Source organism: Pseudonaja textilis, chromosome 6 (assembly GCF_049901715.1).
Source record: "Pseudonaja textilis isolate UNSWEBS1 chromosome 6, rPseTex1.2, whole genome shotgun sequence".
Classification (NCBI taxonomy): Eukaryota; Metazoa; Chordata; class Lepidosauria; order Squamata; family Elapidae; genus Pseudonaja; species Pseudonaja textilis.
In genome coordinates this window covers 24910482-24931569 of record NC_141995.1, presented here as the reverse complement: position 1 = coordinate 24931569, position 21088 = coordinate 24910482, and the positions used below count along the sequence as shown (strand labels likewise).

General features: G+C 37.3%; 1 protein-coding gene across 1 annotated transcript; it reads left to right on the top strand.

The window, feature by feature from the left end:
• Positions 1–91: 91 nt before the first annotated feature.
• On the top strand, positions 92–20844 carry ABCE1 (ATP binding cassette subfamily E member 1). The gene is made up of 18 exons (XM_026698106.2): positions 92–235; positions 2508–2666; positions 2943–3028; positions 4881–4978; positions 5729–5846; positions 8284–8421; positions 8626–8695; positions 10387–10483; positions 11661–11750; positions 12113–12234; positions 13116–13337; positions 14276–14335; positions 14421–14479; positions 15982–16092; positions 16179–16321; positions 16429–16551; positions 20264–20375; positions 20516–20844. The coding sequence occupies exons 2-18, from the start codon at positions 2564–2566 to the stop codon at positions 20561–20563; spliced, it is 1800 nt and encodes a 599-aa protein (XP_026553891.1). The 5' UTR covers positions 92–235; positions 2508–2563; the 3' UTR covers positions 20564–20844.
• Positions 20845–21088: the final 244 nt, after the last annotated feature.

Sequence of the window (21088 nt, the reverse complement as noted above, 5' to 3'; positions counted from 1 at the left end):
CGTTTGCACTTCCGGCGTTTCGTCTTGTCTATGTCGCTGTACTTACCTCATCACAGACTTCCATGTCTACGGTGTGAGCCGCCGGCTCCTCCTTTAAGGGTGGCGGCCATTTTGAACGGGTGGCAGTCGGGGCACATTGTCTCCGCGTCCACCTGCGAGCCACGGAGGCCTGGGGAGTTTTTTCATTCGTAGCTCACCCTTCTCGTTCTTCCCGCCTCTTAATTTTTTTTTCCTGGTAAGTGGAACTAGTGGTAGTTGGGCCCGGTCTGCTCCTTCTCCAATCAGGTGGAGTTGGTTTGGGCCGCGGCTGTCCAGCTGCCTCGAGGCTTCTTTCCCGTCGCGGTGAAAGAGAGGCAGCCTAGCCGGTGAGAAGCCCGAACAATCCCTAATTGGTACCGCCGCGGTTCCATTGACAGCCCTTCTTCGTCTCTTTCTTAGCCCTTAACATGTCTATTCCGCTTTCCGAGTGGCTCGATGTAACGGGGCCCTGGTCGTCCCTAACAGCCCTTGATCTTCACCCCAGTTGGGCAAGGAAAAAAAGGACGGCCGCAAAAGCCTCTCGGTTGAATTTATTTTCGACGACGCTCTTTTTCAAGAACCGGCTTGATTTAAGATACTTTTAATCAGAAGGTTTTCCCCCCCCCGCCTCCAGCGGTGGCACCGTGCTTAGAAAATGTCCTTTTTTCCACTTATCTGTTGACTCTTCTGATCCCTATGAAACCCTTTTGATTTGACCATCAAGATGGCTATTTTTACCTCTGCTTTTGGATATTTGTTTAAGCTTTAAATGTCTCCTGTGCTGGAACCCATGTTATATCAGTGAAGTAAAAAATAAGGATGGTTTGTTGCTATAAAAAAGATGATCATGGCAAATATTAAACTTACGTTTGTTCACTGGATAATTTGGAGCGTTTGTATTAGAAATGCGATAAAACACAGCATAGTTGTCAGTGTTATTTAGGTAGCAGAGATGATTGTTGGTAATATAATCCCTGAATATTTAAATAATTTTTCTTAGATTAACTGAGTCACCATTACAAAACTGCTGTGTGAGTCTTGTATTGTGCTAACCATCTACAACATGGATGTAAACTGTTGTATGTGAAGGATTCCCACATTTTCAGTAGTTTAATATGGATGGAAAGAATGAGATAAAAGATAAAATTTTGGCTCTCTGGAGATAATGTCAATTGGGATTCAGCAACATTTGAATTTTTAGAGAAAAACTGCTTTGGAGTTTGGGTGTATGTAATGTAAGATAGCACCTCCTGACAGGAGCTACTTTTAAACACATTCAGATTTTGTTTTTGTTTTTTTTGAGATTGTGCCACAGCTGCAAATAGTGGCCACATGAACCCCAAAAAAGTTTATGTTCCTTTATGCAGATACCCTGTAAGTGCTCTGAAGCTCTGTTTTCCTTTCAAATACAAAGCAGTGCTCAGTACTTCGCTTAATACCATTGTTACTTAGTGCTACAGTCCATTGATTATCTACAAAAGGTAAAAAACTGACTTAAAAGTATCAGTAAAATTATTGTATTATTAAAGTTTGATGTACTGTGATGAAAAATGTAAAGTTCAACTGGGCTATTAGAAGCATATACACAGTCTGCAGTTTAGTATACTTGATCAAATAGTACGAGTTTGTTTTTGATTTAGACTTTGATATTGGATACATTTAAGTGCTGTTTGAGCACCATATTTTTGCAGAAAAGTGGCCTATAAATTCAGCAAATGAGTAAATAAAGTTTTGAGTTTTATGTAATTTCAGGCTTGAACTGTACAGTCCCTGTTGCTCTCTGAGCTCAGTTTGCTTGAAGACATTTCATCATCCAAAAAGACAACATTAGTGCAACTAGATTACCAGAGAATAACCTAGAGTACACTGATGATGTCATCTAATTGGATAATGAAATATAACCAAGTTCAGAGAACATCAAGGCTCCAGAATTTTATGTTTTACGAAAGTGTTACAAAAATCTTTAATTATTTAATTAAGTCCTATACTTGGAATACAGCAATGAAATCATGACTGCCTTTTTTTCCCTTTTTATTGTGTATATTATGTTTACTCTCTCTATAAAAGCTAATACGACTACAGATCTCATTCCAAATCTGTCACATTTAGTGATATGAGAAAAAAAATGTGGATAAGAGGTACTTTTCAGCTTTAAGCAGTCAGGACATAAGCTATTGAAAGTCACAATTTAAGAACTGAAGTTTTCTTTTTTTTAAGCCTCTTATATCATAGTCCATATATTGCTTGTGTTGTTGATAAGGAATCAGATTTGTATTCTGCAGAGTTTGGTTTTAAGTAGTTTACCACAAAAGGCACTGGCATGGAAGGATTAAGACTGATTTTGGCTTTACCCACAAAAATCAATGCAAGACTGAGATGAAATACCTCCCTTCTACCAAGCATGCTTGTTCTTCGACTTCACTATCATTGATATCTGCTGTTCTTCAGTGTTTTCTGGATATTTATCTCTGTTCGTTCTTTTATTCTAGAATCATCATTTGGGAATCCTTACTTAGTATATGTGAATAATCTGTAAATCCTTACTATGGCTGATAAACTAACAAGAATTGCTATTGTGAACCATGATAAATGTAAGCCAAAGAAATGTCGCCAGGAATGCAAGAAGAGTTGCCCTGTGGTTCGAATGGGTAAGAAATGCAAGGTCACTTATAACTGATTTTTTTAAAATGTAAAATCAGAACAGGAAAAAAACATTTAAAATCATATTTTTCAACTATAAAGTTATATTTGTAAATATCTGATGTGTATCCTAGTATGTTTACTAATTTTTATTTTAAAGTTAAGAAATATGTGCCTAAGGTACTTACATTCAAGATTATTTGAGACCATTTACAAAACATTATTCTGGCCAGAGATAATACTGCTCTGAATAATTTTTGTTCTTTTTAATTTTTTTTATTCAGGAAAATTGTGCATAGAAGTAACATCACAATGCAAAATAGCATGGATTTCTGAAACATTATGTATTGGTTGCGGTATTTGTATTAAGGTATGGATCATTAATAATTGAAAAATACCTCTATATCTTTCAAACAGGACAGTTCCAAGTATGGATGCTTTTCTTTAATTTTTCCCCCATTATTGGATAAGAGGTCTTATTTTTTGTGCTGCTTCATTGCTCCTCCCAGACGTTCAAAAGACTGGTGAAAGGCTTGCATTCTGCATAAATGTAAACCACAGTTTGATGTTACATTGTGCTCTTTTACATTTGTGAATAGGTAACAGGTGATTTAACAATTAGGAAAATTGATTGATTTGTCCTTGATTAAGTAGCTGTGGGTTAGGATTAAATAGTAGAGAATTTAAATAAGCAGTCATTAGCTTTCCAGGGAAATGAAGTTAAATGAAGAGCAGTTTCTACAGTTGCGTTTTTGTTTTTTTACCTTTTATGTGGGTACAGAATATCTTCATTCTGAAACCAAAGCAGCTGTCTTTTTCTCACTCTATGCTTGGTGGTCCACTTTAAACTTATTGTTGTCAAAGGTTATAATAATGATAATACAAAATTAAATAACCAGAAATATCAGCTAGCCAGCCACCTTGACTGTTAACTGGGAGTTCACTCAAAAAGAAGTGGGTTCTTTTTGTGGGTTATTTTCATAGTAAACCACAGCATTGGCATAGCCTATTTATTTATTAAATATAGGTAGTCCTCGACTTAGAACCATAATGAGCCCAAATGTACAGTTGCAAGTTGTTAAGCAGGTCACCACATGACTGGACCTGATTTTATGACCTTTTTGTGGTGGTTAAGCAAATTCCATGGTTGTTAAGTGAACTGCTTTTACCCAATGGGCTTTTGGGGGAGGGGCTGGAAACCAGAAGTCAACACCTGAAATCAAAAAAGTTTGTCAAAAATCATGCTCACAGTGCTGCAAATAGTGGTAAAGGTGAACCAGTTGCCAAATTTCAAAATAGAATCATGTAACTAACTTGGTGAAGTTGTCGTAACTTCAAAATAGAATCAAAAGTAGCTTTTGAGGGGACATTGTAAATTTGAATGATTGCTAAGCAATTGGTTATAAATTAAGAATAATCTGTAAGCATTTTTAATGTTAACAGTAAGCTATGTATCATGTAAATGTATCATGTAAATTGGCATGTGTTCACACAACTTGCCAAACAACAATGATTTACTAAATTGGCCACTATTCATTATATATTGTATTGAGCCAATAAGACAGGGGTGTCAAATTCACGGTGTCACGATGGCATCATGTGACGTATCAGACTTTTTTCCCCTTTGCTAAACCAGACGTGTGTAGCCAGCGTGTGATGCAGCCTCTCTGTGGAGTTTGACAGCCCTGCAATAAAACATGATTTACAAAACAATAAAGTACCTCAGTGAGAAACAACACGCTAAGCCAAACTCCAATAAAGTTTGGCACTATGTGTGGATCAGTTTGGGCTGAAAAGTGGAATTGCTATTTAATATAGATTCCTGCTTTTTGAAGAAGATGTATTGTAATTTTTTGCTTTGTTGTAAAATTTGAGTTTTTAATTCTTGCTTCTTTGCTCTCCCCAATTATGGTTGATGTAATGTCCAAATTATGACAATTATTTTATACATTAAATTCTGTATTTTTTTGGTATTCTGCTTCGAAAATGAAAAATAAGCTTTCCATTGCAAGCAACTTCAAAATAAATTTCATTTAATTTCTCCTTGTGGCCTATTATAGTCTTAAATAAAACTTATTTATTCAATTTCTATAGTCACCTATCTCAGTCTATTATAAAGTATAAAATTATATTAATTATTGTTTAAAAAGAGAACTGCAGGTAAAATGATTTGCTGTATTAATTATAATCTTTTAAATGTATAAACTCATGTTATTTTACAGAAATGTCCTTTTGCAGCCTTGTCAATTGTTAACTTACCTAGTAACCTGGAGAAAGAAACAACTCACAGATATTGTGCCAATGCCTTCAAACTTCACAGGTATCTCTCACTACATTTCTTAAAAAATAATTGTGAATATGAAGTGATATGGATGTGTTTTATTTATGTCATTTGTGTCATTCTGCTATAAAAATTGCTTTATAGCATAAGTACAACTTTAGGATAATATATCAGTAGCCTTATAAGATAGCTACTTGGATTGAATTAATTAATTGGATGTTAATGATTCCATGTAGTATTGTCATATTCGTAAGATCAGTATGATTTTTGGAGCCAGTATGCACACGTTCTTTATATGAAAGAATTATTCCGTCAAAGAAATATTGTGAGAAGAATTAAACCTAATTGTTCTTCAGGTTACCAATTTTCATATAATCAGCAGAATTTTAACTACTTTGTGGTTTTTTGAAAGGCTATCACTGGCAAATAGTTCAGCCCATTACAAAGGAAGTTGTTTGTTTTCTCTTGTAGGATTATCTTGTTATAGACAAACAGGGTCAGACTACACTTTGTCACAACCCAATATATTCAGATTTAGATTGTAATGCTTATTAAACAATATTTTCAAGAACACTAGTTTGCAGTGAAGTTGCATGAAGTTTTGTTAAAACTTTTGCTAATTCTCCGTTTCTTCTAGACTAGCATGTATTGTTATTTGAGCTTAACCTAAATGTTGTAACTTTCATTATAAGTTCATACTTATTTCTAAAGGCAATGGAACTGGAAAATAAAGAAATATAAAATACCTTGTTTTTATAATATTGTCTGCATTTTAATTACTTTATGAAGGTTGCCTATTCCTCGTCCTGGAGAAGTGCTGGGTTTGGTTGGAACAAATGGTATTGGAAAGTCAACTGCCTTGAAAATCTTAGCAGGAAAGCAGAAACCAAATCTTGGGAAATATGATGTATGTATAGCAAGTATATAATGATCTAATAATTGCTTCAAAGAATTGGAAAGGCCTTGAAGGAGAAAAACCATTACCAAAACAACAGTCAGATAAGCAGGGTTTGCCCATTTAAGAATCTAATTTGAGGAAATATCTCAGGGATGCCCCTCCTAGTTAACATTAAGATAAAGGGAGAGAAGGAAAGAAGCAAATCCAGACTTGAAAGATTCTGTTGTTATAGCTTTACAATAAAAGTAGTATCGATCTACATGCTATTGGTTTCTTAATCTGGTCTATCTTATAGGGCAGACCATGATGCCCTTTTGAATGTGTGTGTGGAAACTAGTAGAGCTTGAAAGTTTGCTGGTTAGCGTACCCTTTAATTAAGATCTGTGTCGTTATAATTGTTCTCCCAAGTCTTTGATCTTTATTAATGCAGTTGGGCTTGGCTTTTCAATTTTGTCCATTATTTTATCAAATTGACTTTATATTTGATTTTTTAAATATTCACGGTGATTTTGTGCTTTCATCATGTTAGTTTTATTATGACTTTAAATGCTTATATCATAATTTCATCCATGTATGAAATATAACAAATACAAAATTGGAAAGCAACTATTTTTTAAAAACATGTGCTTCATTGTGCGACAAACTTTTGCACTTTATTTTTGTCTTTTTTTCTCTTCCATGTTATTTCCAAATCAGTTTTGCAATTCTTTGCTAGCATTTTATAGCTCCCATTTGTTACCCTGCCTATGCAGTTTAAAGGTAATCCTCTCTTAACAACAGTTCATTCAGCAACCCTTCAAAGTTACAGTGGTGCTGAACAAATGTTAGTTGGTTCCTCAAGGTTATGTCTGTTACAACATCCCCACAGTCACACTATCAAAATTTGAGCCTTGACAGTCCCATGTCTATCCTTTGGCTGCTTTGAACTCCACTGCCCCCACCATGACTTTTCCCAGGTGCTAGCAGCTGACTTGAACAGGTCTGCCTCATCATCTGGAGGGGGAGGAAGATAATGGGGCGGGGAAGGGCAACCAAAAGGTCAGACATGGGAGTGGGGGAGATAAAAGAAGTTGGAGACAACAATTGGCAGGGCAGAAAAAGTGTGAGGGCCTCACCAGCCTATTTTAACTGGGATTACTGGAACTGCCATTGTGAAGCAGTGCAATGATGAAATGTTTCATCCCATGACTGCGTCATTTAGCAACTGATTTTCCAGTCCGAGTTAGGCTCGTTTAGCAAAGACTGCCTTTTATGACAACTTAATTTGTACATGTAGTTCTTGATTTACAACAGCAATTGGACCAAAATTTCCATTGCTGCATGATGCAGTTGTAAAGTATGATCGCATCGCTTAGCGGTGGCAATTCCTGTAGCCCCAAGTTAGTGGATAAGCTGCCAGGAAGTTGCAAGTCCCAAGTGGCTTGTAACTCCTGCCCCAGAAGGTGCATGAGGGAGTGAAGGAGGCGTGATAAGTCTAGGCTTTGTGTAAGGTGGTGCAGGAGACTCACATAGTGTGCAAGGGTACAGAAATGGCAAAACTGATGCTCTGGGGCATGAAAGTGGCCAATGCGGCACAATTGCAGAGGCTGGAAGAGGGTGCACAGGTGGAGGAGACTTGCTCTAGTAACTGGCAACCTTTCTTGTCTGCTTTCCCAGTGACTTTCTGGGGAAGCCAATAAGGAAAGTCACAAATGGCAATCACATGATTGTGGTGCATTGTAACTGGTCATAAGTGCAAAGATCAAACATCAGTCATCAAGTGCCCAGATCACTATAACATGACCATGGGAGTGCTGTGATGGCCAAAACTTGGAGGACTAATCACAACCGCCATTTGTTCAGCACTGTTGAAATTTCAAATGGTTGCTAAATGAATGATTGTAAGTCAAGGATTACATGTAGTTTGCTTGCATTGACAACATGCTTGTGTTGCATTCATGAAGATAAAATGGATTCAGACTTGTACTTCTAATATTTTAATTAATGTTACCCCATGCTTTCAAAATGAGATAAATTCTTGCATCTGCATCTGTCTGCAGAATTTAGAAACTCAATTTTCTGTGATATAATTTTTAAGTATTCAGGAGGTTAATATTCTTATCTGCTTTGATATCATAATACATATTTTTAAGAAGTTAACTGTTAGGAATATATGATCTTTCTACCTGAGGTCCATATGCAAAAGATAGGTTGACTTACATGTCTTGTAGACTAATTCTTTCTGAACAATTGCTAAAGGTTGAAAAAACAGCTAGTCACTTCTGCAATCTAAAATATACTATGGGAGTGGCCAATTGCTATAACTCCTGTTTTTTGGAACCTGCAATATTGAAGCTATTACCATTTTTTCAGAACATGAAGTATATAATCAAAATAATCATCTGAGGTTTTATTTTCTGAACCATGGCTTTGTTCCGATAAGCATTTATTTAAATATTTTGTTTAGGACCCACCTGATTGGCAAGAAATCCTGACATATTTTCGAGGGTCTGAGTTGCAGAACTACTTCACAAAAATTCTGGAAGATGATCTCAAGGCCATCATTAAACCTCAATATGTGGACCAGATCCCCAAAGCTGCCAAAGTGAGTAAAAAGAGCATTGCATATCTGATATGCAGTGCTTGGCTTGGGGAAGAAAGGGCTAATTCATCAGTTATGGGAATGAGAGAGTTTTTCAAAGCTTCATGAAAGATTTAACCTCACGTACATTTGTAGCAGGCTTCAGTTTTGTATAGTTTCTCCTATGGTTTAAAAAAAAACAACAATTTGGTTGTTGTCTTGTGACAGGGAACAGTGGGCTCAATATTGGACAGGAAGGATGAAACCGGTACCCAGACCATTGTATGTCAACAGCTTGGTAGGTGGTAGTTTCATCACATATTATTTTGGGAAAGTTTACATAATCATTTAATATTTTAAAAACATTATATTTCTGTTTAAAATAAAGTACATTCGCTGCTTTATTCACAGTGAAATCCTGTCCAGAAATGAGAGTACTAAACAAAATTAAATATGAAATAGGCTGAAAACAGGAAGACCTAATTGGGTTGACTTCAGTGGGACTAAAACATGACTAAATCCTATTGAATTAAAATTATTTAAAACAATGAACAACGATGAAAATAAATTTTATAAAATATTTTTAATGGAGTAAAAAAATTGAAAGCAGGAATTCTAAATAGAGACATACTACAAAACAAACTTCTCCAGCAATCTTTTACCACCTATACTATTAGCTTTACCAGGTAGACCACACAGGAAACGTGACCAAGTAAGCTTATTCTGCTTTATTTTAAAGTGACATTAACAGAATCTTGCAAGTGTGAAAGTGCAATTTTCCTGCCATCACTTTTACAGCCCGAGAATTTACAGAGCCTCTTGCTCAGCCCGCTATGCAGCTGCAGATTGTTGTCTTATCTGACATATCAGCAACATTTCTTCACTTCATCCCCCAAGTCTTTCCAACATACCGTTATATTTAACCTACTTATATGCCTCCTCAAAGGTTCTAGTTTATAATGTAATTTTCAGACACAGAATATCAGTGCTTTTTGACTTGAATGAAAGAGTCATGTTGGTAGTCCCATTTCCAAGTATTATTGCTTTAAAGTATTAATGCCATAGTTTTGAATTGTACACAAAATCAGCATTAGATGTCCCAGAAGTCTTGGCTGCCTTCAGCAAACTAGCTTTTCACTCTTTACCAATTGAAGATTTTCAGCATGATTTTCAACACATTTCAGTGACATAACGGTAGTCCTCGTTTAGTGATTATAATTGAGTCTGGAAATTTAGTAGCTAAGTGAAACTGCAAGTGTGCTTATGATTTTATTATAGCTCTCCTTTGTTTTACAGACCTGCAAAAGTTGTAAATACGAACATTAGTTGCAAAATTACTTTTTCATTACCAATGTAACTTCAAAAAAAGTGCTAAAAAGAGGCAGTCACTAAACAAGGATCACCTGTAGACCAGTCTGAGTCTGAATTGTTTGTGTGTAAATATGTCAATGCCAACTTAGGTTGGACAACAACTGTTGGTCAAAGTTGCCATTTGTTTATTTAGCACCAATCTTCAGATTGAACTACAATTGCTCCTTATAACTCTACCCAGAGGAATTAACTCTGTTTTGCCTACCTTTCATTTACTAACCCATGTCTAGCCATTCTTAAATTTCCAGGAACCACTTCATATCAGAGTTGAAAATTACATTAAAATATCCAATTAAAACATCTCATATTTCACAAAATTGAGGTTTGAATGAGACTTTCTGAAATTGTGGGAACTTGAAGGAGAAAGAATAGAAAGTAAAAATAAATCAAGAAAAATATTTGTTTACCAGCAAGAATTGTTATTTAGGATTCAGTGTTTTCTATATGTTAAAAAATGCAACGGACCTAATAGTGAAGCACTTACATAGATGGGAAAATGTGTAGGTATGAACAACAGTTATTTTAGGGAATTTCTTATAAATTAATATTTTTAAATTGTCTTCATATTTAGCACATGGTGATATATATATTTTGCTATTTAAAACCCTACTTTTATAGATTTATCTCATCTAAGAGAACGAAATGTTGAAGATCTATCCGGAGGAGAACTTCAGAGATTTGCTTGTGCTGTTGTTTGCATTCAGAAAGCTGATATGTACGTATTTTCAATCAAGTATTTTGTCAGAATATTTTCATTATTGTTAGAATGAATAGCTGTGTCCTGTGATTATGATATCAATTGAATAAGAATTATGGCAGCTTCTTCAATATTGCTGGTATACAGGTAGTCTCAGTTAAAGACCAGTCATTCAGGAACCATTTGAATTTACAGCTGTACTTTATTATTTATTTAGCATATGATGGGAATTATGACAGAAGAGACGTAAACAAACAACTGCATTAAATGAGTGGTACTTACAATTCCAGCACCCTTGCAGTCATGTTATTATAATCTAAGTACTTGGCAACTAGCTATGGTTGTAGTGTCTTATGGTCACGTGATCATCATTTGCAGCTTTTCTCTGCCATCTTTCCATTAGCAAAGTCAATTGGGAAGCTGGCAGGCAAACTGCAGGCTGCCCTTGCCTTTTTTTATCCTGAGGAGCTCCACTATGAAGTACAAAATCCAAGATCTTGTACTTCATAGCATACACTTGGGCTGCAGCACTCCCTCTCCTATCCAACCCCACTCATTTTGCTGAAAATGAATTGGTGATTTTGGGATTTATAGCTATAAAAGGTTTGTTTATGGAAAGAAGGGAACCCAATAGTTATATTGGGAGTGTGGAAATATTAATATGTTTTAACTGCTACGAAGAATATTGGAACTCACTTCTTTAGATATCTTTCTTCTCTCTTTTCTTCTGCAGTCTGTCACTTTTTCTTTCTTGTTTTTTTCCTACCTTTCCTTTTTATGTTTCTGTAGGTATTTTAAATTGCAAGTGAAAAAGATTAATAAAAATTATATTTAAAAAAAAAGTTCCAAGAGAATAATAGAGAGGGATATACATCCGTCTCCTTAATTTTCAAAGGAACCAACCGTTTTAAGAATCAAAATATTACATTAAGATTGGTCTAATCAATCAAAGTAGTTATGTTTTAAAATTTGTAACTTGTTAAGCCTATGCATATGCTCAGAACACCTTTGACTGAATTGTGTGGAGTATTTTTGTCCTGTCTTCTGTTTACATTTTACCTTACCATGCTCAGATCTGTCTTGGTTGACTTTTTTCCTTTTATTGCTTACTGGAATTAATGGTGTACTTTTTTGGGGGGGAAAAATGTTTTTTTTAACACTGATGAAAGCATCTCTTCTTTTTTGTGGTGAGTAGCTTCATGTTTGATGAACCTTCCAGCTACCTAGATGTTAAGCAGCGTCTGAAGGCTGCTGTTACTATTCGATCTCTAATCAATCCAGACAGGTAAGACATTTATAAATGGACTCCTAAAATGATGTGAGTTGCATACTTTTTTTTAAAAAAAAAAACCCTTTCAGAATAAAACTGCTTGAACTATTTTTGCTCCTTTTTGTTTCTTTGAAATTATCTGTAACTTTACCTTGGTGAGCATTATTTCTTTCTTTTTACAAACAGGGAAGTAAGGAATTCTCAAACTGAGAATTACTGTTTGTAAAATGCTGTTGATAAAACCCTGTAGGATAGAAAATGATATTCACACATTTATTTTGCACGAATATTGTACCTTGCTGTTATTTTACTGAAACGTGAAGAAAAGCTTAATTGAAATCTCTGAACTTTTGATTCTTTATCTTTTTATGTTCTAGATATATTATTGTTGTAGAGCATGACCTGAGTGTCTTAGATTATCTCTCCGATTTTATCTGCTGCTTGTATGGTGTGCCAAGTGCTTATGGTGTCGTCACAATGCCTTTCAGTGTAAGAGAAGGTAATCGTTATTCAGACTATTTTTTTCATCTGTCCTGGATATTTTTACAAAAATCCTGATGCAATAAATACATTGACACCTATACATAAAACATGTAAGCAGTGTATGCCTGTATCCTAAGAAGTGTGTTCTTATAATTGAAAGATAAAATACTTCTCACACATACTGTAAAATACTTCTCACACATACTATCAGCCTGCTGCTTTGGATTACTTCTGGCTGAATTGAGAACACAGATTAGGGGAAAAAAACCTGATATAGTAATTAGAGCAATTGTGAAAATCAATTTATTGTCTATTGCCCTTACCATACTTATGATATGGTACTATAATTGTATAGTTCAATTTTTCCTTTCTTCATTGTTTCAGTAAAAGGATACATGATTTGTGCACTTCAAAATGAAGAGCTTGCTGCACCATGTTGAAAATATCCCAAAAATGCTCTTAGGATAGATTTTGCCCTATCTTCATGTATCCAAATATTTGCTGTTTACCTATAAAAACCTTGTATTACAAGATCATCTTATTTCCAAAACAGCAGAACTTTAATGTATACAGGTAATCCTCAACTTACAACAATTCATTTAGTGACCATTCAAAGTTACAACGGCACTGAAAAAAGTGACTTATGACCATTTTTTCCACACTTGGGACTGTTGCAGTATCCCTATGGTCATGTGATCAAAATTCAGGTTCTTAGCGACTATTTCATAGTTATGGTGGTTGCAGTGTCCCATGGTCATGTGATCATCTTTTGTGACCTCCTGACAAGAAAAGTCATTGGGGAAGCCAGATTCATTTAAGACACTGAGAATTTGGGGGGCATTTTTTAAACCCGTTGTGACAATTTCACAATATTAACTAAAGCTTTTTTTCTTACAGGCATAAATATTTTCTTAGATGGTTATGTTCCAACGGAAAACTTAAGGTTTCGAGATGCATCGTTAGTTTTTAAAGTGGCAGAGACAGCTAATGAAGAAGAAGTTAAAAAGATGTGTATGTATAAATATCCTGGAATGAGAAAAAAGATGGGAGAGTTTGAGCTGTCTATTGTAGCTGGAGAATTCACTGACTCTGAGATAATGGTGATGTTAGGAGAAAATGGTGAGTTTCAGTTAAAAAATAACAAATGTCTTGAGCTTTCATGAAACACCCCTGCGTGCTTCTGATCTTATTTAAATGATATTTAGTGTTGTGTAGTACTTCCAGTAGCTCTTTAAAGTGATTATTTCCTTACTGTTGGGAGGTGTGTAATAGAACCATATGTAAAGTAACCCATTTGAAGAATAGACATCTAGATTGCTTCAATTGGACTCTGACTGGACAAATCATGTCAAGGTGACTGAAGCAAAATCTTAAGATTACCTGAGGTGACTTTGATCATGCAGCTCCTGAAGAATTTGACACAGTCCTTGTGATTGCTAACCCAGGTTCCTACTTATTAGATTCATGCCTCTGGCTGGCGAGGGCTGCCCCTGAGGTGATGTGGCTGGAATCTGTACAGTAGTATCTGCTTTATTGGGAGGACTTGAGGTTCCACCTACCTTGAAGGAGGCAATGGTATACCCTCTCCTCAGGAAGCTGTCACTGGATCCCACAGTCCTGAGACAGAACTGTTGGTTCTGTTTGTTGATGATTTCTGGAGGAGCTGGGATAAAGGTAGTACAAGAGGTGGTTCTTGATTATTCAGTGGTTTTCAATACCATTGCCCATGGTTTCCTTCATGTTTCTTTTAGAAATTAGGAGTGTTGGGCCTGTGTCATGGTAATTGTTTCTCCATGGTCAGTCCAGTCAGTGTGGACAGTGAGGCAGAAGTTGAGTTTGAGACATCTGATATATAAGATGCTTCAAGGTGTGATGCTTTCGTCCCTCATGTTTTAGTATATGTATGAGTAAGTGGATAGGGTTCTATCAGTTCAGGACTGTGTATCTTCTGTCTGAAGACAGTGCAATTCTGGCAAGGGAACAGCAGACTATAACAGACTATGTGTGCTTTGTTTTTAAGATGGACATTACCAACACTACTGCTTTCTATTTTTTAGGAACTGGAAAAACAACATTCATTCGGATGCTTGCAGGGCGACTTACTCCAGATGATAAAAGTAATGTTTATTGATTCGGCTTACATTTAAAAAATTTAAACATAATTTTCCATAACTTAGATTACATATAGTATATCTCTTTCAGGTGAAGTACCTGTTTTAAATGTAAGCTATAAGCCGCAGAAGATCAGTCCAAAATCTACCGTAAGTGCTGCTTCATTTTTTAAAAATTGTGCTATCCATTAATCAGAGGTTAGTTGCCAATTGTTGTCTCCAAAAGATGCATTAGGGCTTATTTTTAGATTATTTCCTTGAGATTGGACAGTAGGGGCTGAGCTCGCAGGGACCGCAGTGTGGCACCATCTGTGCCCTTCCACCTGCCTCACCTCGCTGCGGCAACACCAGCAACAAAGACACATGCAATCTGGACACGCCACGTTGGCTACCTGCCCCATCATGGCCATGGGCAAATACAGACAGTGGAACAAAATGGTCAGCCAGCCATGCAGTACATGCGGTGGGCTGGATTGTACCTCCCCCCGCACCTCTGTTTGGAGGACTGGCCCAGCAGGTGTGCATTTTGGTTCACCTGTGGTGTGAGGACTGCGCAGCCTCAGAGTGTGCTGGCCAAGGGGTCAGCCCTCCAAGCAGCTTGCAGAGGCGCAGAGGGAGGCACGTGATCTGGCCCACTGGATGCACCACGTGACTGGCCACCTGCTCCATCCTACTGTCTATATTTGCTTTCCTGTGGCTGTGACAGGACAGGTGGCCACGTGGCACATCCAACAGACGATCATGTGCCTCCCCCATTTCTGCCTCCCCTTGCTGCTGGTGCCGACATGAAGTGAGGCCCCCGCCATCTAATCTTGTCCTCCAGCTCTGCTGCATATGCGGGACAAGCTTCCCGCCTGCTGCCCCACCCACGACAGCTCCGGCAAACGGAACGGGTGGGGAACCCCTTCCCCAAGAGGCAGCTGGGAGTCTGCCCACCCAGGCCCCCACAGGTGCCCCTGACACAAGCAATGTCATGCTGGTCGCACCCAGCTTAACTGGGGATTATTTTGGGGATAAGGCTTACAAGCATCCTGAAAAATCATGCTAAGGCTTATTTTCTGGTTGGGTCTTAGTTTCATGGAAACAGTAGATATTTGATATGGGAGTAGATATATGCACAAATTTATGTCAATGAATGGAACATTTCAGGAAACCTAAACCACATTCCAAGGACCATGAATATTTAAATATTTTGGAACACTGACTCTTAAAAAAATGTTTGCATCACTGGAGAAATGAATCAGTCAGCATGGTCTGAAGGTAACATGGAACAACTTTAGGACCATTTTCACTTACATAGCTTTGGTTCTACCACCCAATCTGCCAACCTTTGGTGGAAGTCCTGGAAATGACTTCTGCATATATGTTTGGGTTTTTAATTTTTTTTAGAATGTTGAATGTAAGGATAGGGGCAGAAGTCCTCTGGAAGATGAACCAGTCCTGTCTTTATTTCAGAATTTTTCATAGCTAAAATGACTGGCATTCCACATTTTTGAGATGACTTGTCTATAGTAGTTTGTCTCCTCCTATTCTAATAGTCACTAATTAGGCGTTAGATGGTTATGGACTGTGTACCCTAACAAAAGTAGTAGGAGTAATACAGTAAACTCAATTCAGTGTGCCTAATTCTAAATATGACTTAATTTGAATAGGGAAGTGTTCGTCAGCTACTTCATGAGAAGATCAGAGATGCTTACACACATCCACAGTTTGTGACTGATGTAATGAAGCCTTTGCAGATTGAAAATATCATTGATCAAGAGGTATTCTTCTTGTGTTACTATGGTTAGTTTCTGTAAAACTTCCCTGATTTACCAGCTAAACTTTTAAAAACATGATTTTGCATTAGGTGCAAACTTTATCTGGTGGTGAGTTGCAGAGAGTTGCTCTTGCTCTTTGTCTTGGAAAGCCCGCTGATGTCTACCTAATTGATGAACCTTCCGCCTACCTGGACTCAGAGCAACGTCTGATGGCTGCTAGAGTTATCAAACGGTAAGCTGGCACTATCGTAGGCAGGGAGAAATATCTAGTATCCGAAGGTAATTGTAATTTATGAAAAATCTGATTGCAAAGAATGAATAAACTCTCTTCTATTTCAGTTTCATTCTTCACGCTAAAAAAACTGCTTTTGTGGTAGAGCATGACTTTATAATGGCCACCTACCTAGCAGATCGTGTCATTGTCTTTGATGGAATACCATCCAAGTGCACAGTGGCAAACAGGTAAGCAGGATGGGTAGAAAAAATGAGAACCACATGCTACAATGAATTATTTCTCCATTCTTGTCTTACTCACATTTTTCAACCAAGCCATTTTGTATTTTACACACACACACAAAAAAAACCCTTTAGAGTACAGGCAGCTCTTCTAATAAATAAAAGTAGAAGTAAATGAAAATTAATATTGACAACTCCAAAAACAATAAACACTTGTGATATATTTTCTGTATATTATATCAGAGATGACTTTGCAGTTGAGCACTAGTTTAGAATAATGAAGATTAAGGTACTATAGAGTTGAGCCAGTTTGGTAAGGTATCAGGCGAGAAGCTAGGAAACTGAGTTCTAGTCCCATTTTAGGCACAAAAACCCCTTACTTTTAGGCAGTCACTCTCTTAGCCCCAGGAAGCAGGCAGTGGTAAATCACGTTTAAAATCTTGCCAAGAAAACTGCAGGGTGTTTTAGATGCAGTCACCAGGAGTCAGTGCTGACTCTACTGTGCATATACTACAAATGCTACAAATTTAATCAAGAATCTTACTTAGTGACAATGTCTTGCAAATGTAGCATAGGATATAAAGGACAGTAAAGGGAACGGAGGAGGGAATATTGAAATTATACAGATGGAGTGCTAAAATGGGATATGATAATTAACTATATTCATTGTAACGTCAACAAAAGGCTGCATTGATGAGGAAAAATGAAAGTAAAGAACAACATATTTCTATGGTTTTCTGGCTATGAAATTAACACATTCTGATATCAGTGATTCTATGCGTGGATTGGATATTTTTAAGGAATATATGGATTAACTCTCCTATAGTTTACATAAAAGCTGTTTATAATGAGTTACAAGCAGTGGTGGTATTCTGCTGGTTCTGCCAAGCTGGTAGCAGCAATGAGCAGCGGAGGCCGAATTGGTTCTCTCCACCGCTCTGCTGTTGGGCCCAACTGCCCAGCCGGCCTCCCATACTCAACTTTATCCTCTGAATTTGAAGCGCACCTGCTTTGCACAGCACAGAAGAGTGCCACGCGGCAGCTGCTGAAGCGATCGGGATCATGCAGGCTTGCAGGAGGTGAGTTAGAACACCTCTGCGCTTGCACAAAGTGGCGTGCACACGCATGCAAAACGTGTGCACGTGTGCCCACCAAGCCACACCCACCAAACCAGTAGTAAAAATATTTGAATCCCACCACTGGTTACAAGGGGATAAACAGTTTGTGTGTAATATATTTATATGCAAATACAAGGTGAAGGGAACAGGGTGCATGTATTCCTCAATGTGAGATATACCTTGGTGTTGTGGCTCCGGGCTTCGATTCAGCTCCTGTGATTGATATGAGTTCAAGTGAAGAGGTTATGTCAGAACAATATGAACCAGCCTGGCTTACTGATTGGACTGATAACCAGGATGAGGAGATGGACGTGACAAAGGACGACAGACCTGATGTATTAGAATTGTCAGGACCTTTGACCTCCTCTGGTTCCTTATCTGATCAACAGCCGGGAATGGCTGACAGGGAAGTTTTGAGAGAGTCTTCTAGTGGAGATGAGAACTTGGAAAATTTGTGGTTAAATGTAAAAAATAGAAGACGGTTGAAAAGGCAAAATCAGCTGGAGCGAATGAGAAGGGCAAGTCAGTAAATTAGCACGGTTGCCTTAATGAGTACAAAAGGACACAGCTGGGCTGGTACATTTCGCCAGGAACAAAATAACTATTTGAGTGAAGACATTACAGCAAAGAGCTCTGAGGCTGAAGATTTATTACCAGGACTGGTTTGCCGGACAGAGTAAAGATTTATGCTGTGGTTTCTGCCAGCCGTTATCTTGTAAGACTTCTTTCCGTTTGATTTAATTGTGAAACGGCTGCTTTCTGTTTTGTTCGTTTGAATTTCGAAGGGGAGTCATAACACCTTGGAAAGCTTGGGGCAGTGCCAACATTTGGCCTCCCAGGGCCTACCCTGGGACTCCCTGAGGCATCCCATGCTCTGCATAATGCATGTTCATTTAACAGTTGCTTCCAGGAGATCAGGATCGTCGTGAGGCAATCATGTGGGCCATTCAGTTAACAGCTTTCACAACTTCCGACCAAAATGGGCAAGTTCCATTATAGGTCTGAATCGAGGACTCTCAGTAGTGTTGAAGTCAAAACCATGCCCATCTTCTAATTATAGTTGCAGAAGGTAGAATGTAGCGTTACATTCTCTAGAGTTACACTGTAGTGTTACACTGGCTGAACTCTACGTTGAAACGACACGATTTTAGATTGAGGTCAAGCTAGGGATCTGCTGCTCAGAAGAAAGATTGTCAGGTCTGATATGGGGATACTGAAGAGGATGTATCTCTGGATTTGAGTCTGCATTTGAAGAAAGACATTGAAAAGGCCCCAAAGTGCTTTTTCAAGTTTTGCTTCTCATCCAAGAAGTTTCTGGGGTGAGAAGTGAAATGTCTTCAAGGAAAACCAAAGTCCAGTTGCCTCTTGAAAAAGCACTTCTGGGACAACCATGACCTGGATGACTGAGAATCTCCATAGACATTCTTGAAAAGGGATGTTAAACCTTTTGTCCATTACCTTTGAAGTTAATAGTCAAATCAGATAAGGTGAACGCTTCTGTATCAGGCAAAGGTTAGGAATGCTAAAATTATTGTACTAGATGGATATTTGGCTGCCATTGTGTAGATTAGAGTGAAGTGCTCAGTTTGATCTCAACCATGTTTTTTTGTGGTTCCATCATAAACTGTGTAGGAGGAGAATTGACAGTAAGCCAAATCAGCAGCTATTTGCCTCTCTCAAAAGAAGGAAAATTTGACTAGGATAGGAGTTGTTTTAATTTATGTTCAGTTAGCAGATTCTCATTCCCTAACTGCAGGAAAAGAAATATAGTTGCCTTTGATGGAAGAGCACAGAGCATATTTCTTAGCAATTTAGACTAAATGGATTCTAATGCAGATGTATCTTTATAAGAACAGAGCTGAGCACCACAAAGGAAGTTTGGTACGCTTAAGTAATTTGTTGCTGGGAAACAGATATAGCCTTTGTAGTTTGCAAATTAAACTGTTACATTGTTTGGGTATGTTTGGGCACAAATTGGAAGGAGGCTGATTTAGTATTTCCACAAAGTGGAAGAGGCTGGCTAGATGTTGAAAGGGCTTTCATGTCAGTACTTAACACTAATTGGAACTATGGAAAATTCTTTCCCACTCCTTCCTTTCAAGGTTTGGGAGGTAGTTATTTTCTAATCTTTGTGTAAGAAATATCTGAATTCTATTACATTTCACAGGCCTCTCTGCCAGCCCTGCAATTGATTTCACATCTTTGCACTTGGATCATTTTTATTTTATTTTTGCCTCCAGTAGTCACAATTAAGGAAGGGGAGGGTTGCTTCCTATATTATGTCTAGGGACAGGAAAGATTTCCAAAGTCCTTTTCACTTCAAAACATAACTTTTACAAGCCTAGGCAAAATTGAGTTGGCTGCAGGTTGTTGTGTGCCTTTTCCCTTTAGTTCATATCACAGCTATACATTGCTCCTAAATAGCTGCCAGCATAATAGATTTCTACTAGATTGTACCAAAATGTCTGATGAATCCAATTATGTGTGCTTTGTTGTACATAAATGATATTTAATGTAAGTGGCAAACTGTAGATGGCTTTCATTTAATTAGAAAAGTTCATTGTCTAAAATGTAATAATTGTTGCCAAATTTCTTTACAGCCCTCAAACTCTTCTGGCTGGTATGAATAAGTTTTTGTCTCAGCTGGAAATTACTTTCAGAAGAGATCCAAATAACTATAGACCAAGAATAAATAAAGTCAATTCAATCAAGGTAGGAATAGCCATGAGAAAAAAAAATTCTTCTCATACTACACTTACCGCATCTACAAAATGTTGGGTGGTGGTAGTGGAGGGGTTTTCTGTAGTTACGACTGTTAAGTAAATTCATTAATAGTGTTTTTCTTTCCCCAGGACGTGGAACAGAAGAAAAGTGGAAATTACTTTTTCTTGGATGATTAATTGAAAAGTTCATTGATTTAGAACAGTGAAAACTTTTGTTACATAAAAAAAATCAGGTTTTAAAATATAATGCTCATTCCAGTGGTTAAGGAGTAAAAAAATGATACTCTTTATATAACATTTACTGCCTAAAAGCAGTGTTAGAGTACCAATTTTTGTGCCTGATACGGCCATCTTTTGGGTGTAATATTTCAAAGCAAATACATCTGATGTCATAGAAAGAGACTCTTGTGTTTTTCACTGTGGATTTTGGTTCAAATATAACTTATTAACATACCAAATGCTGGCATGTTTCCAATTTTATGTTCTTTAGCTGTTTTCTGTACAGGATGGTTTAACAAAAAAGGTCATACAAATTACTATCAAAACCTCCGCAAAGAGGTTCATAAATAAATGCCCATCTCCAGCAGTTGTTTTTAATGTTAATGACTCAGTTGTGGTTAAAATGTGTATAGTTTTGAGGAGCAAGAGTCCTAGTGAATTCCTACTCTATTCCTGCTACCCAATTGCTTGTGGTAGAATACT